The sequence below is a fragment of the Monodon monoceros genome, unplaced genomic scaffold, assembly GCF_005190385.1.
Source record: "Monodon monoceros isolate NGI ecotype Baffin Bay Population unplaced genomic scaffold, NGI_Narwhal_1 Super_Scaffold_4, whole genome shotgun sequence".
Classification (NCBI taxonomy): domain Eukaryota; kingdom Metazoa; phylum Chordata; class Mammalia; order Artiodactyla; family Monodontidae; genus Monodon; species Monodon monoceros.
In genome coordinates this window covers 10,119,541-10,133,784 of record NW_021703781.1, presented here as the reverse complement: position 1 = coordinate 10,133,784, position 14,244 = coordinate 10,119,541, and the positions used below count along the sequence as shown (strand labels likewise).

Sequence of the window (14,244 nt, the reverse complement as noted above, 5' to 3'; positions counted from 1 at the left end):
TTAGTATGTATGAACAGGAGCCGTAGCACACAAGGGGATCTTGAGGATGCTGGGCCAGAGGGTTGAGTATAAAACGATTGATGTGGGGCATCTCTTGTGACTCAGGATGTAAATTCTAAGCATTCTTGGAGCCCATCCTAATCTAGAGTTGACCCTTGAAGCTTGTAGATGATGGCCTATAGGAGGAAGAGATGCTGGGTGTTGAGAAAGGGGGTTGGGGGACTCAGGTGGGCATGCTAGAGAAGATTAGTATTTAAGGCCAGAAAAAACCCCAGCTAAAAGATGTTCTCCTGGAAGGATCCAAGGACATTCCACTAAATTCGATAACGTGCTGGTGAGGTGCACCAGCATTTTGAGACATTAATGGAAGCTCTTGGCCAGGGTTGGCAGTAGGAGAAAATAGGGGTAAAAGGATTCCAGAAGAGCAGAGATCAGGTGGTGGCAATCATCAGATGGTGAGGTAAGCATAATTGTCATGATGGGTACCAAAACCCGAGAGGCAGGAGGAGCCTTGACCCGGCCAGATCTGTGGTGAAGGCTGTCAGACCTCTGTGTGTCCAGGGGTCATACAGGCACAGCTCTGAGGTCTGTTATATTTATTTCCAGAACAGAGCCAGGTCTCAGTCCCAGAGACCATCAACTGGAGTGGAGGAAGGGCCTGACAGCATTGCAACAACTATGTAATAAAGATTCTATACATCTTCCCCTCTGCGGCCAGGGGTAGGAAATGACCCGAGTCTCTTATATGCTGTTGGATAGGGGGTCTGAGTTGATACTGATACCAGGGGATCCAAAGTGCGATCATGGTCCTTCTGTTAAGATTGGGAGCATAGGAAGTCCAGGTGACATGTTCATTTCATTGTGGGTTAAACAGGTTTGCAGACCCCTTAGGTTATCTCCCTGAGTGAGTGGGAAGGGGTACCCTAGGCAGTTGACAGATACCCCACACTGGGTCCCTGGCTTGTGAAGAGTCGTCATGGTAGGAAAGGCCAAGAGGAACCTCTCAGAAGGCATTCCCCATCCAAGACAGTGAACAAAGATTCTGTGATGTGTGTGCAACGTCTGGGGTTAGGGCCATGCTGAAACACGTAATAAAAAGGCAAGCCTAGCCCTTTTTATTTGCCTGCCTGTTCCGCAGAAAGAGCAGATGGATTCCAGCAGATGATAGCGAAAGACCAGGAACTTAACCGTGTAGTTGCCCCAGTCACAGCTCAGTGCTCAATGTGGCGTGTTTGCCCGGATAGATCAACAAGCCTCTGGGACTTGGGAAGCCCCTGACCTAGCGAATATGTTCTTTTCAAACAGAGTCAAGCAAAAGATTTTTTTAAAATGACCTTATAACATGGACATCAGAACACATTCCCTGTCTTTTTCCAAGTGTATAGTAACTCCTGTTCTCTGTTACAATACAGTCTGGAGAGACATTGATCACCTTGCCATGATCCACTATATTGATGACATGCTCATTGGTCTTGGTGAGGAGGAAGCAGTGAGTAGTTGGGATGCCTTAGGAAGACACCTACCTGTGTGCTAGGGGGTGGAAGAATTCAGGGCTCTGCCATATCAGGGACATTTTCAGGGTCTAATGGTCTTGGGCACGGATTGGCTAACTAGGGTCCATGGGCCAAATCTGGCCTGCTGCCTGTTTTTGTAAATAATGTTTTATTGGTACACAGCCATGTGCATTCATTTATTTTGTCTAGCCTGCTCTTGAGCTACACCGGCAGATAGATGAGTAGTTTCATCAGAGACCATGTGGCCCACAAAGCCTAGCAGACACTTACTCTCTGAGCCTTTATAGGAAATGTTTGCTGACCTCTGGACCTGGGCAGAACTGGAACATTTCCTCCAATGGAAAGGTCAAGATACTGCATCACCAAGAAAGAGGCATAACTGTTGGTAGGACCTTTTGGATTTGGAGAAACCTTATTTTACACTTGAAAATAGTGCTCATACCCAATTACCAGGTGACTAGAAGGCTGCCTGGATTCTGCAAGCTGCCCTGCCATCTGCTACAAAGGACAGAGTAGGCTCCATCATCCAGGTATCTGTGTTCTAAATGGTTTTGTGTGGTGTCTCTGATGTCTCACTACACAGTGGCAGCTCAGCCCTTGAGTGGTAGGAATCAACACGACGTTCTCTGCAGCAGGGAGCCGTTTACTATTCAAAGCAGCTCCTGGAGCTACTGTGCTCACCCTGCACTGAGTGTTAGCAGTTGCATCAAGTCCTGAAGCTCTTCTATGGTATCTCAGTTTTGGTTTTAGTTTTTGTGTAAAAATTCTTGTACATTCTGTTAGACTTGTTTCTAGGTATTTTATTATATTTTAAATGGTGTCTTTTAAATTTCTCTTGCTGAGAGTTTGTTCCTGGGACTAGAAATACAAGGATTAAAAAAACAAAACAAAACTGGATTTTTATATTGACCTTTGTGGTCTTGCTAAAATCTTTTACCTATGCTGATTTAAATGTAGATTCTTTGGATTTTCTACAAAGTCGTGCCATTTGCAAATAATGACATTTTGATTAATTTCTTTCTAATCCTTATGTACTTTTTTCTTTGCCTTGTTGCAAAGAAAGGTAAGTTTATTTTTTATCATTAGGAAATGTGATGCTGCACATTTGGGGTCAGAGGGCATCTTATTGAAAGCTTTCAATAACATTCCTCCATTAAAATACTGGTTTTTGGTTGCATACCCTTTATTTAGGAGATTTCCATTTACTTAAGGTTTAGTATAAATTTATTTTTTAATCGCTAGTAAATGTTGGATTTTATTTAATACTTTTTCCTTCTTGTGTGTCTTTATTCCTTTTATCTATCTTCCAATCACTCATTCTCTTCAGCTAAGTCTAATTGGTTGTTAAACATCCGTTATGTTTAAGAACTGATGAACTTTTAGTTGTAAAATTTTCTTAATTTTTTTTTTTTTACATAATGTAGAAAAATTAATTTTTTCACAATTCTGGTGGCAAGAAGCCAAAATTAAGGTGCAGGCAAGGCCATTCTCCCTCTGAAGTCCCTGAGGAAGAATCCTTGCCTCTTCTAGCCTCGGTGCCTGCCGGCAGTCTTGGTGTTCTTTAGCTTGCAGTTGCATCCTTCCCTCTCTGCCTGGGGTGGCACACGGCCTTCTCCCTGTGTCCAAATTGTCCTCCTTTTAGGGGGACACCAGTCATTGGATTAGGGTCCATCCTAATCCAGTATGACCTCTTTTTAAAATGATTATATCTGCAAAGATTCTATTTCCAAATAAGGTCACAGTCTCAAGTACTGGGGATTAGGAATTGAACATACCTTTTTGGAGGACACAATTTAACCAAAAACACAGGTTTAATTTTCTTCTGAAAATCTCCATATAGCTCATTCCTTGAACACATTACTCACAGTTTGTAAAGTCTGATCGTTCCAACATCTACATTTCTGTGTTTATGTTGTCTGTCTGGCTTAAGTTTGTCTTTTATGCATGGATATTTTTGGTAGGGTACCGGATATTGTGTACTTAAGTTGTAGGCATAGGATGACTATAAGACCTATGTGTTGTTATTATCTGTGAGGGGATTGGTGGAAGGAATGCAACCAGATTTCTTAAAATTACCCTGAGAACATGAGAAGCCTAAAATGACCAATATGCATTCGGTGGGAATCATAAAACAACAATCTGAAAACAAGTAAACCTGTGAGCCCAAACTCAGAAAATTCTTGAGGTGCCAGTTTGAATTTACATTATTGTAGAGGTAGGAGACCATATCAAATAAATCAGTAAAATATAAGTAGTATGTGAATTAGGGCCGAGTACAAAGAGAAGAAGCAGTGAACAGTGATGAGAGGTCGCATGTTGGTGGTACAGCTGTAGAGTGGCCCGGCCCGGAGGCCTCCTGAAAGGGCAGGGCCTAAAGGAGGAAGGGAATTGGTGATGCAGGGATGCTGGGGAATTGGGACAATGTCCAGCAGAGGGAGGGAAGCGCAGTGCCCTGAGGTAAGGCTGCAGCCCAAGCTGTGTTCATTAATACAACACTGCCTGGGACTACTACTCAGCAAAACAAAGTAATGAACTATTGGTTCATGTAACAATCTGGAGCTCCAGAGAATTATAGAATACTCTGATTGTATAACAGACTTTTATCCTTGATTATTTCTGAGTGCTGGGTTAGAATTTGGTTTATCTTCTAAGTGAGCTATCTCTGTAATGTTCCAGTTTTCTGTAATAAGCATGAAAGAGGCTTGCATTCGGAAAAACATAAGATTGTTTAAATAAAAAGTGGGGAGGGATACATAGTCCCCAAGAAGGTACAGTCCTTCGGGTCTCTCTCAGATAGTGATAAATACCAGAAAAGGCAGTGTAGCCTAGTCGTTCAGAAATGGCTCAGAAGTAAGATGACCTGTGAGAACCTAGGTCTCTTATGCACAGTGGGCATAATATGAATCCACGTCACATAGGCTGCTGGGAAAATCAACATGTGTGAAGTGTTTGTAACAGTGCCCATAAAGTACTAAGTGTTCAATTACCCTTTGCTTTCTCTGGTTCTTTCCTGGTCAGCCCCTCATCTAGGAGATGACAAGAGGTGGGAATTGAGACAAAGCCAGCCTCCCTACACCCCCAACCCCCTGTTCCCCAGGGAAAACAGGCCCAAGGAAGGGGTCTCTGAGGCACAGCAAGTAATTCCACACGGTGAAGCCTGGGCAGAGGCTCCTCCCGTCCTATGACTGACTACCTTTCCCACTTCCTACTCCTGGGAAGGAAGAGAGGAGAGCTTATGTCCCTTGGGAATCAGCAGCCCAACTCCAGGGCCCATGCGCCAGCCTCACAGGCTAACACCGACTCCATCCTGCATGGCTCTCTCCTGCCACCTTCCCATCACAGTCCGTGACTTTTCCCAACCATGATTAACCCAGGCTCCCAGATGCCCTCCATGAGCCCCTTGCCCCAGCCTTGGTTGGACAGGTAGAATCAGCCTAAACCACCAGGCAGGAGCCTGTACTGTAGAAAGCCAGGCTCACTGACTTGACAATGACGGAGCTGCACACGTTGGGGGTATGGGGGTCGTGGGGCCTTCGGTTGCTTATGGGACATAAGGAAACTGGCGTTTGTTCAGGCGAAATTGGACAGGCTGTTTGGCAGGCTGAAAGCAGATCATGACTGTGTGTAGCTGGTCTCCACCGCAAAGCGGAGCTGGGAAACCAAAACGTTAAGATGGATGTGGAATATTGCGCCAGAAACCCCTCTTACGGGGCGGGACGCCCGGGTAGGAATTGAAGCTGAATCTCGCGTCAAAGTGATTTAGGTTACCCTGGCAGCATGGGGTTTTCTTCTTACTGATTGGATTTCAAACAGCAGAGCATCTCACCGTTTGTGATGGTAGGAACCCGAGTTTCTAAAAGAAAGCAGTTGTCGGTCACTCAGAAGGGGGCGTTCTGCCAATATCGCTTCCGCGTCTGCCACTCTAGCCCCACGTAAGGCCACAGACTTTGCTTTCTTAGGCGGAGCTCATTTTTACATTCTCCAATGCAACCCATTCACACCAGCATCCTCCTGTGTCCAAGGAGGAGAGGGACATGCACCCCACTCCCCAGGACGAAAAGGCGGGGTCGGAGGCCGCCTTTGGGCGGATGACGCTGCGGCGCGTCCGGGCTACGCCGTTCCTTGGGCTCCGCGCGCCTGCGCTCCTGCCTTCTTCTTGCCGCCGCATGCGCAGATCCGGGTCCCTCGATTGATTCCCAGCTCGGGATGGGGCAAAATTCTCCCTGCAGTGGCCGCACCTGCTTCCTCGTTGATCTCATCACCTACGTGCCAGTCGCACCGACGTTCCTCTGGTCCTCAAAAGGCAAGAAACCATTGTTCCCTCTACCAGGAAAGAAGTTTGCGCAGCTGGCCCCTCCCACCATTCACCTTTGAGGATTCAGCTCAGATGTCACTTCTTGACCTGACCACATCACCCACTGCTGCCCATGCACCCAGCCGCTGCAGCACGCTTGTTTTACTTTCTTCATAGCATGTATCTGGTTCAGAATGCTGGGATCTTAAAGGCCTAAGAGGCCCCCCGTAGCTCCCTGCCACACTTCCCTCACCTACCTTGGACCGTGAGTGGCTGCAATTTCAGCCAGGTATCCTGAGTCCCACTCAGGTTCTTGGAGTTCCTGCTCTAGCTCTGGGCCAGCCTTGGAACTGTCCCCTCATCCTGCTTATGTGTCCTATTCAAGGGCCCTAAACAGGTCTGTGATCCTCATTTTTATTTATTTATTTAGGCCACACTGGGTCTTAGTTGCAGCACACGAGATCTTTGTTGCGGCATGCGTGTGGGATATAGTTCCCCGACCAGGGATTGAACCCAGGCCCCCTGCATTGGGAGTGCGGAGTCTTACCCACTGGACCACCAGGGAAGTTCCTGTGACCCTCGTTTTTAGATCTCAGGGCCTGGGAGGGCTGCAGACCAGGAAGTGGGGTCTTCAGCCTCTAGAATCCCTTGTGCTGGCCTCCTGACTACAGCCAACAAGTCTTGGATCCACTATACTTTGCAGAGGACCTAGTACCACGCTGGGAAATGGGTGGAAGGCTTGGAGCAGGGTACCATTAGAGAGCTGGCTTGAAGCAACACCAAGACAGGTGGCTGCCCCATCAGCCCAGACCCAGACTGTGAGCCACTGCCTGGCAGGGACAGGGCAGACGTCTGCGGCCCCAGCCTGTCTCCACCCCAGGGTCTCTGCCAGTATGCCTCAGCTCCTCCCACCTTAGGATATGGAGGTTGGCAAACGGGGTGAGGCTGCAGGATGAACAGGCTGCCCAGGTGGGAGAGCTGTTTCCCCAGCCCCACCCCGTGCATGCTGGGGCCTTTCAAGTGAGGTATTCTAGAAATGGACTTTGGACATACTGAGACCCAGATTGGCATGGATGGGTTTTGTTTCTAAAATGCACTATGCAGGGCTTGCTGGGATGTTGCTTATAGTGGGGGTCTCACGGGACATCACCTAGAGTGGGGGAAGGGTCCATGGGTTGGTCTGAGAATTTCATAGGGTTTTACTGGGGTGAGTTAGTGAAGAAATTGCTCCATTTCCTGGGCTGTGTGAGCACTCACTGAGTGAGGTGGGGTCTTAGCAGAGGGCAAACGACTGGGGATCATTCTAGGTTACAGGATGTCATGGGTATCTGGGTCATCGGGACTTATAAGGTCTCCAGGCAAGGTGTGGAAATTGTAAGGTTCTTTTATAGAACATTGAGATGTCTTGCATCATGCATGCGTGAGGCAGGAGATCAATTATCAGGAGGTCCTCAAAGTGGGGGGCATGCTGGGAATGGCTTCAGGACAGATATGTGGCCACAGGATGCATAAGCAATCTATGGGACACCCCCCCCTCCCGCTGAGGGGCCTGGACTTTCCTGAGCAAGATTTCCTTGTCCCTTTCCAGCCTGCCTGTCCCTAACCATACCCACAGAAGGTCGTAAGACCACAGGAGGGAGGAGAAAAGTTTAATTTAGAAATAAGCTCTGGACAGCCTCCTGAGCATAAGGGAGCCTAAGGGCCCACCCTCAGAGAGAAAGGCCATCATGAAGGGTAAAGCCCCCCAAGGGGGAGGGGACAGTATGGGAGCTGGTGCAGGAAGTGCCGTGAAGCCGGTCCTGTGCTCAGCAGGTACTGGCAGAGCCTGTGGAGAGAATGGAGGTCAGGTCTTCACAAACTGGGTCACTCCACGGACACCCCCCTCAGCCTCAGGTGACCCCAAGGCAGGCTGGCTCAGGACAGTCTGCCTTACAGCATAAAATTTATTAATTCTCAAATTATATGGCTATCCTGCCTGAGTGCCTGGAAGCCTCTCGAAGCCTGTCTCACCTGGAGTGATGAGTGGAACAGCTTTCTCGGGTAAGGAGCTGAGAAAGGAACACGTCAGATTAGCATCCTCAAGCCTTCTGTCCTTTTCCCCCACCAAGATTCCTGGTGCCACTTTACACAATACGAAGGGTCAGAGCTTTCCCTGATTTGGGGTCCTTCAGGGTTGATGATCTGTGAATGACAAATCCCACTGCAAGCCCAGGGACAGCCCGGGGGCTGTCCTCTTTCTCCAAATTGTAGGGCTTTACCGCCAGATAGCTCTGCTCTGCTCAAGGTGCACACAACAGGGCCCTGTCTCACCTGTGCTTATGATCTTGCTTGCATTTGCATTTGCCACCTGTGAAGGAAGAGACAGCCAGTTCAAAGAGCCTGGGGAGCCTGAGCCACCCCCTTCCCACCTGCTCCCCACCCCCACCCCGGCCCCACCAGTCCCACTGCTCACTCAGGGCGAACAAGATTCCAGCGATGCACAGGAGCGCCGCACAGATCACCCCGCCCAGCTGCAGGCCTTCCCAGTCTAGAGGAGCATAGAGAGTGAGCTGGCACCAGCCTGGCTCCAGCCCAGTCGTTCAACAGATAGTTATGACCACCTGCTTGTACAGATGCACTTACATTCCAGGCAACAAGAAAGACAAGCCAGTAAGTACATCATCTAATATCTGGCGGGAACAAGTGACAGGAAGAAAAAACAAGCAGAAGAGCACAGAAAAAGAATGGGCTTTGAAGAATGATCCAGGAAGGCTTTTCTGAAAGGTGGCATTTGAGCTGAGACCTGGAGCACATGAGGACTGTGTTGGGGGACAGTGCCAGGCAGAGGGAGCGGAAACCTGCTTGGGGCGTTGTCAGGCAGCAAGGAGCTGGTCCTGGGGAAGGCAAGAGAGAGTGAGTTGAAGAAAGGAGATTAGCCAGGTGCCTCTAGCCCCTTTCCCCGGAAGTCTTCCTAAACATCCTGTGGGCACCTTACCTCCTTGCTGGAATGAAGTTCTCCCAAAGACCATGTTATGAGTCGGCCTGTCACTCTTTTAGTCGACGACGATGATGACGACGACTCTGGTTCTTTAATCCCCAGTCTCAGCCCCATTCTGCCCCTCCTTCCCTGTTCCCTCAAGCCCCTCTCTGTCTACACTGGGCTCCACATCACCCCTCACCAACCCCTAGCAAAGAGGTCCAGGATAGGCAAGGGTAGGGGTGGGGGGCAAGGGATATCAGCTCTTACCATAGTAGAAGGGACTGTCTTTATCTGCAGGAAAGAAAATATAAAAAAAAAAAATAAGGACCAGAGCCAGGAGGCAGGATGTGGGGTCTTAGGGCCAGCTAAGGCAGGGCCAGCAGGGCAGTTTGGGGCCTTACTCACCAACCAGGTCATTGGCTTCCAGGACGGGCAGGCCTGGGTGAGAGAAGCAGAGGGACTGGCTGTTAATTCATGGCACTGGTCTCAAAATGAATCAGCAGCCAGGACCCCAGCCTAGAGGCGCAAAGACAGCCAGCTTCGTTGGGACTCTGGGGAGGTGGGATGGAGGGGCCCTGAGGTCACCGGTTCCTTTCCTCACACCTTCAGCACCCCCAAACAGACCTGGGATTTTGTCTCCTACTTCCTGGTCTTTGTGTCCGCCCCCCACCCCCGCCCTCCGTCCCCACCTCCCCCAGCCCTTCCAGCAATTTCTCAGGCTTCCTGCTATTCTTTCTTACACTCAAAATGGGATGGTGTGTTGGTATCTTTTTACCCTCTCCTGAAAAGCTTCCTACACAGGTCCTGGCTAATGCTCTGCCTCCTAAAGAAGTAGGGAATGCTGTTCTCTTCACGCCAACAGATGGTTAGCTCCCAAAGTTCCATTAACCCGGGTAACTTTTGCAATAGCTACTTCCTACCTGTACCGTTACTTCCTTTATGTTTCTCTTTAAGTTGACATTTGAAATGAAAACACATTCATTCAACATCAGGCCCCCTTTGTGAGATGCTGTCCTGGTTTTCACAGCCTTGGTGGGTGGGTGGGTGAGTGACAGCAGGGTCACCTCTGGGAGGACTCACCTGCCAGCAGGAGGAGAAGGCCCCGGACCACTCCCTCCATGACACAGCGGCAGGACTAGGCTGCAGGGGAAGGGGGCAGGCTGGGGTCAGACAGCCCCGACCGGCCCCAGGCTCACGGCACTTGGTGGCACAAATCTCAAGGCTGTCCTTGCTTATGGGGTCGACTTGGAAAAGTTACTAATTTGTTTCCTTGTCTAGAGATGATAATAGTAATGCCTTGTGGAGTTAAGTGCTTAGAGCAGTGCCTGTGCATAGTAAGTGCCATATGAGGTTTTGTTAAAATCTGGTAATCAGATGCCTGACACACCATCAGGAGAGCAGGGCTGCTGTTCTAACTCAGGCTTTGGTGCCTGCCTTCCTGACCCCTGGCTCAAAGGGCTAAGGTTGTCAGGCCTCGGGCTATCCAAAGGTCTGGGCCTGGGGCACTACCAGGCTGAATTCCAAGATAGCCTCCACCTAGGACATGCCCAGGACTCCTCTGAGTGAACAGCTGGGCAGGGGAAGCAGAGGCATTGGGGGCAGGTGCCAGGGACAGGTGCCAGGGACAGGCAAGAGCCTCCCACCTCAGCCCTGGCCAAGCCCTGCTCCAGGTAGCCCCAAATTCCACTCTCAGAGTACAAACTGCTGTTGGCAGGAAACTGCCTGTTGGGTGGGACATGGCTCCTTCTTTCTCCTTAGGGTGGGAACTATCCATATCTTCATTTACTAGTCCCTAGGGTGGCTGTGTCCTTGAGATAAGACCGCTACCAGCTTTCTGCCTATTGTTAGCCTCAGGCAGGCATAGGGGTCGTCAGTGTTCCAGACTGCAACCCCAGTTATTACGTGCCAGAGAATTCCTCTCTCAGCCACTTAACAGCTGTGTGAGTCAGCTGGGTTACTTAACCTCTCTGTGCTTCAGTGCCCTGTAAAAATGAGGATAATTATAATAGCAACCTCATAAGGTTGTAACTGAATTACATGAGTTACTATATGTTAAGCCTAAGAATAGCGCGTAGCACATAGTTAAGTACTGAAACGTGTTACGATAAGTAAATGTACAAGTACACGGGTCCTTTTGCCATAGGAAGGAGGAACTATTAACACGCTCCTTGGGAACATGGGGGTCTGTTGGCTCTGAGCAATTTCCAAACCTGGCCCTCCTTTGGCCAATCTGTCTCTCCCTGCCCCTTCCACCACCCTGGAATTCCTGGATCGTGAGGGTCACAACTCCACTTTACATATTCTTTGGCCAAAGACTGGCTCCTGTTTCCTCTAGCCTCCACCCCACCTTCCTTCCATATGACAGTGGGCACAGAGCAGGCAGCCTCCAGTCCTCCAATCCCCCAAACACACACACGTTACTGAGAATACTCAGGCAGCTACCACCCCTTCCTCAGACTGATACCCCCTCTGCCCCCACCCCTTTTCCTAGGAGCCCCGAAGTCCTGGTGGAAACTTGCTCACCTGAGAGCTGAGTGCAGAGAGCTGGTCTGAGGAGGCTCCTGGAGCTGCGTCCAGCCCAGGTGGGTTCCAGCTTTTTAAGCCCAGCAGCCCCGCCCAGGGCAACAATACTCTTGGGCCGAAGGAACTGGTCAGATTCCTTAAGATTCCTGCGGCTCCCTCTCCCCAGTGCACTCTTAAAGGAGACGGCTCACCTGAGCAGAGGGAGGGCCCCAGGTCCTCTCAGAGGCTAAGCGGAGGGAAGGGAGGGATGGGCCTCAGACCTGTCTCGTGAGAAGGGGGCTTTCAGTTTCTTTAGCTCACCTAGATCCTAAACGAGGGGCCCAGAAATGTGTGGAAGGGGACAAGATATTTCTGGGTACTTGGGCCAGAAGTGCGGGTTCCAGGACTTCTGGGGGGCGGGCGTTCCGGGAACATCGTGTCAGCGAGGCGGTGGGGCTGGCCTTGAGGCTCCATTCACTTGGCCGTCGCATGGCTTTTCCTTGGACTGGGTTTCATTGGGGGGAGATCTGGGGCTGATGGGCACCCCACAGGATCGCCCACCCTCTGACCACATCCTGACAACCACTTAGCCCCTGGGGACCGGAAGCTGTAGTTAGAAGCCCCCCGCCCTGTCCTCGCTTCCTGCCTGCTGCCGGGGCGGGGGGGGGGGGCAGGGGTGTGAGATGGGGTGGTGGGGTGAGGGGAGGACCACCGGCCTGGGATGAAGAGTGGGCCGCCTCCCTCGGCAGACCCCCGCGCCTGCCTTGTGCACCGCTGGCCAAGCTCTTCCTGTCCCTCACCCCACCATGTGCCTTTGACCTGTGCCCTTGACGCTGGACGACCACGGGCCCCTCTATTCTGCTGTCCCGCCTCCCTGATTCCTCTCTTTTCACCCTCTTCTCCCACTGCGCAGTGACCAACTGAAGCAAGACTGTTGCCGCCCTTATTCCCAATACTGATAAATAGATTTTGATTGAATTGTTGAGTCACTGAGGACAGGAAGCCACCAGCAGCTCCCAGTGCTGGGGGTCAGAGGGCAGGACAGAGCCCTGAAAGACAGGGTGGGGAGGATTCAGGTGAGTAGGAAGCCGGAGGGCCTTCCTAGTGCAAACATGTTGCACCTCCTCACGAAAACCTTCCATGGTGCTTGCTATTTTCAAGATTCGGTTCTTGCACAGAGCTTAAGACCAGGGCTCCCAGACCAGAAAGAGCTGGATGTGAAGCCCAGCTTGCCACTTGCTCACTGGGAGATCTCAGGCAGCTCCTTCATTATAAGCCTCAGTTCCCTCTCCTCTAAAATGGAGTAACGGGACTTCCCTGGTGGTGCAGTGGTTAAGAATCCGCCTGCCAAAGCAGGGGACACAGTTTTGAGCCCTGGTCCAGGAAGATCCCACATGCCGCAGAGCAAGCCAGTGCACCACAACTACTGAGCCTGTGCTCTAGAGCCCGTGAGCCACAACTACTGAGCCTCTGTGCCACAGCTAGTGAGCCTGCGCGCCTAGAGCCCGTGCTCTGCAGCAAGAGCAGCCACCGCGATGAGAAGCCCGCGCACTGCAAAGAGTAGCCCCCGCTCGCCGCAACTAGAGAAAGCCCGCACGCAGCAACGAAGACCCAATGCAGCCAAAAATAAATAAATAAATTTATTTATTTTAAAAAATAATAAAATGGAATAACAACAGGACATACCTTTGAGGTTTGGGGTAGAGGGGCTGCAGTGGCACGGGGCCAACCCATGACCAGCCCTCAATTTGTATGTGTGGAATGAATGCTTTCCAGGCCCTGTGTGAGGAGAGTTTGTGAACCTCGAGAGTCAGAAGAACCATTAATAGCACATACTTTGGAGTCAAATCCAGGCTCTGTTAGTTACTTGCTATGTGCACTTGAGCAACTGACTTACCCTATTCCTGCCTATTTGCTCATCCATGAAGTGGGAACGATGACTGAGCCGACTTTGAATGTTTGTTGTGATGATGACATCTGATTATGCTGCTCAGTTCACAGGGGCTGTTCTTGTAGCTGCGAATGGCCCTGGTATACACACAGTAAGATCTGCAGCATGAGAGAAAGGGGGTCATCATTAGAGAGACCCCCATGGGGTAACTGTGCTCCAGAGAAGATAATGGTCTTGCTTAAGGTCACACTGTGCCATGGTAGCAGAATGGAGAATCAGCTCAAGTTTCCAGACTCCTCCAGTGGGGAATAAGCAGCAAGAAAGCAGGCATTTGAGGAAGAGGACCCTTTAAGTCCCAGGTGCTTTGGAAGGTCTCCAGGAAGTATGAAAAGGACCTCAGATCCACTTCTCCAGAAGGTTCTAGCGCTTTTGCCCCATTCTGAAGCTTCTGCCCTCTTTAGGGGTCCTCCACTCCCACCCCTATCACCATGAGGTATTTCACCTTTGACAGGTAGAAAGAAAACTTCACCTGAGCCAGGTGGTATTGACACTGGCTCAAGATAGAGGACAGGTTGAGCCTAGGGCAGAACCAGGGAGAGAGAGCCCAGCTACCTGTGTGTGGCTTCTGCAAGCACACAACAGTAAGTCACCACCTCATCTCCCCCTTTTGCCAAAGTTCAGTATAGGTGCATCAGGGCTGAGTATTGCATCTGTCCCCTCTAAGAGGCCCCAAAGGCCAGACACACACTCAGCAGCGGGCAACAATGCCTTCCACACTGGAAGTGGCACAAGTCAGGTCCCAAGCTAATGAATTTAGCTTCTTAGATGATGTTAAACCCAGCACTTATAAATAGTCATGAAACTGGGTGTAGAAAATTTTAAAAGCTTTGTGTATTAATAAGTGTCTCATTTGTTAGGAGTATTTAGGATGAACAACTGTGTTCTCAAGGTGTGATTCCTGAGGGGCTAGACTGGCAGTGAAGGCTGTTTTCAGGAAGTCACTTTTGAGGAGGGCTGGCCACTTGCCCTGCTTCTTGGGCATGCATTCCTTATCAGAATTTCTGGAGCCATCCCTTTGGGTCTG

General features: G+C 50.3%; 1 protein-coding gene across 1 annotated transcript; it reads right to left on the bottom strand.

The window, feature by feature from the left end:
* Positions 1–7,242: 7,242 nt before the first annotated feature.
* On the bottom strand, positions 7,243–11,396 carry FXYD4 (FXYD domain containing ion transport regulator 4). Its single transcript, XM_029245768.1, has 8 exons — positions 11,291–11,396; positions 9,848–9,907; positions 9,173–9,205; positions 9,035–9,058; positions 8,261–8,335; positions 8,119–8,155; positions 7,819–7,856; positions 7,243–7,633 (listed from the first exon to the last, which is right to left on the bottom strand). Exons 2-8 carry the CDS (start codon positions 9,885–9,887, stop codon positions 7,614–7,616), a joined length of 267 nt encoding a protein of 88 aa, XP_029101601.1. The 5' UTR covers positions 9,888–9,907; positions 11,291–11,396; the 3' UTR covers positions 7,243–7,613.
* Positions 11,397–14,244: the final 2,848 nt, after the last annotated feature.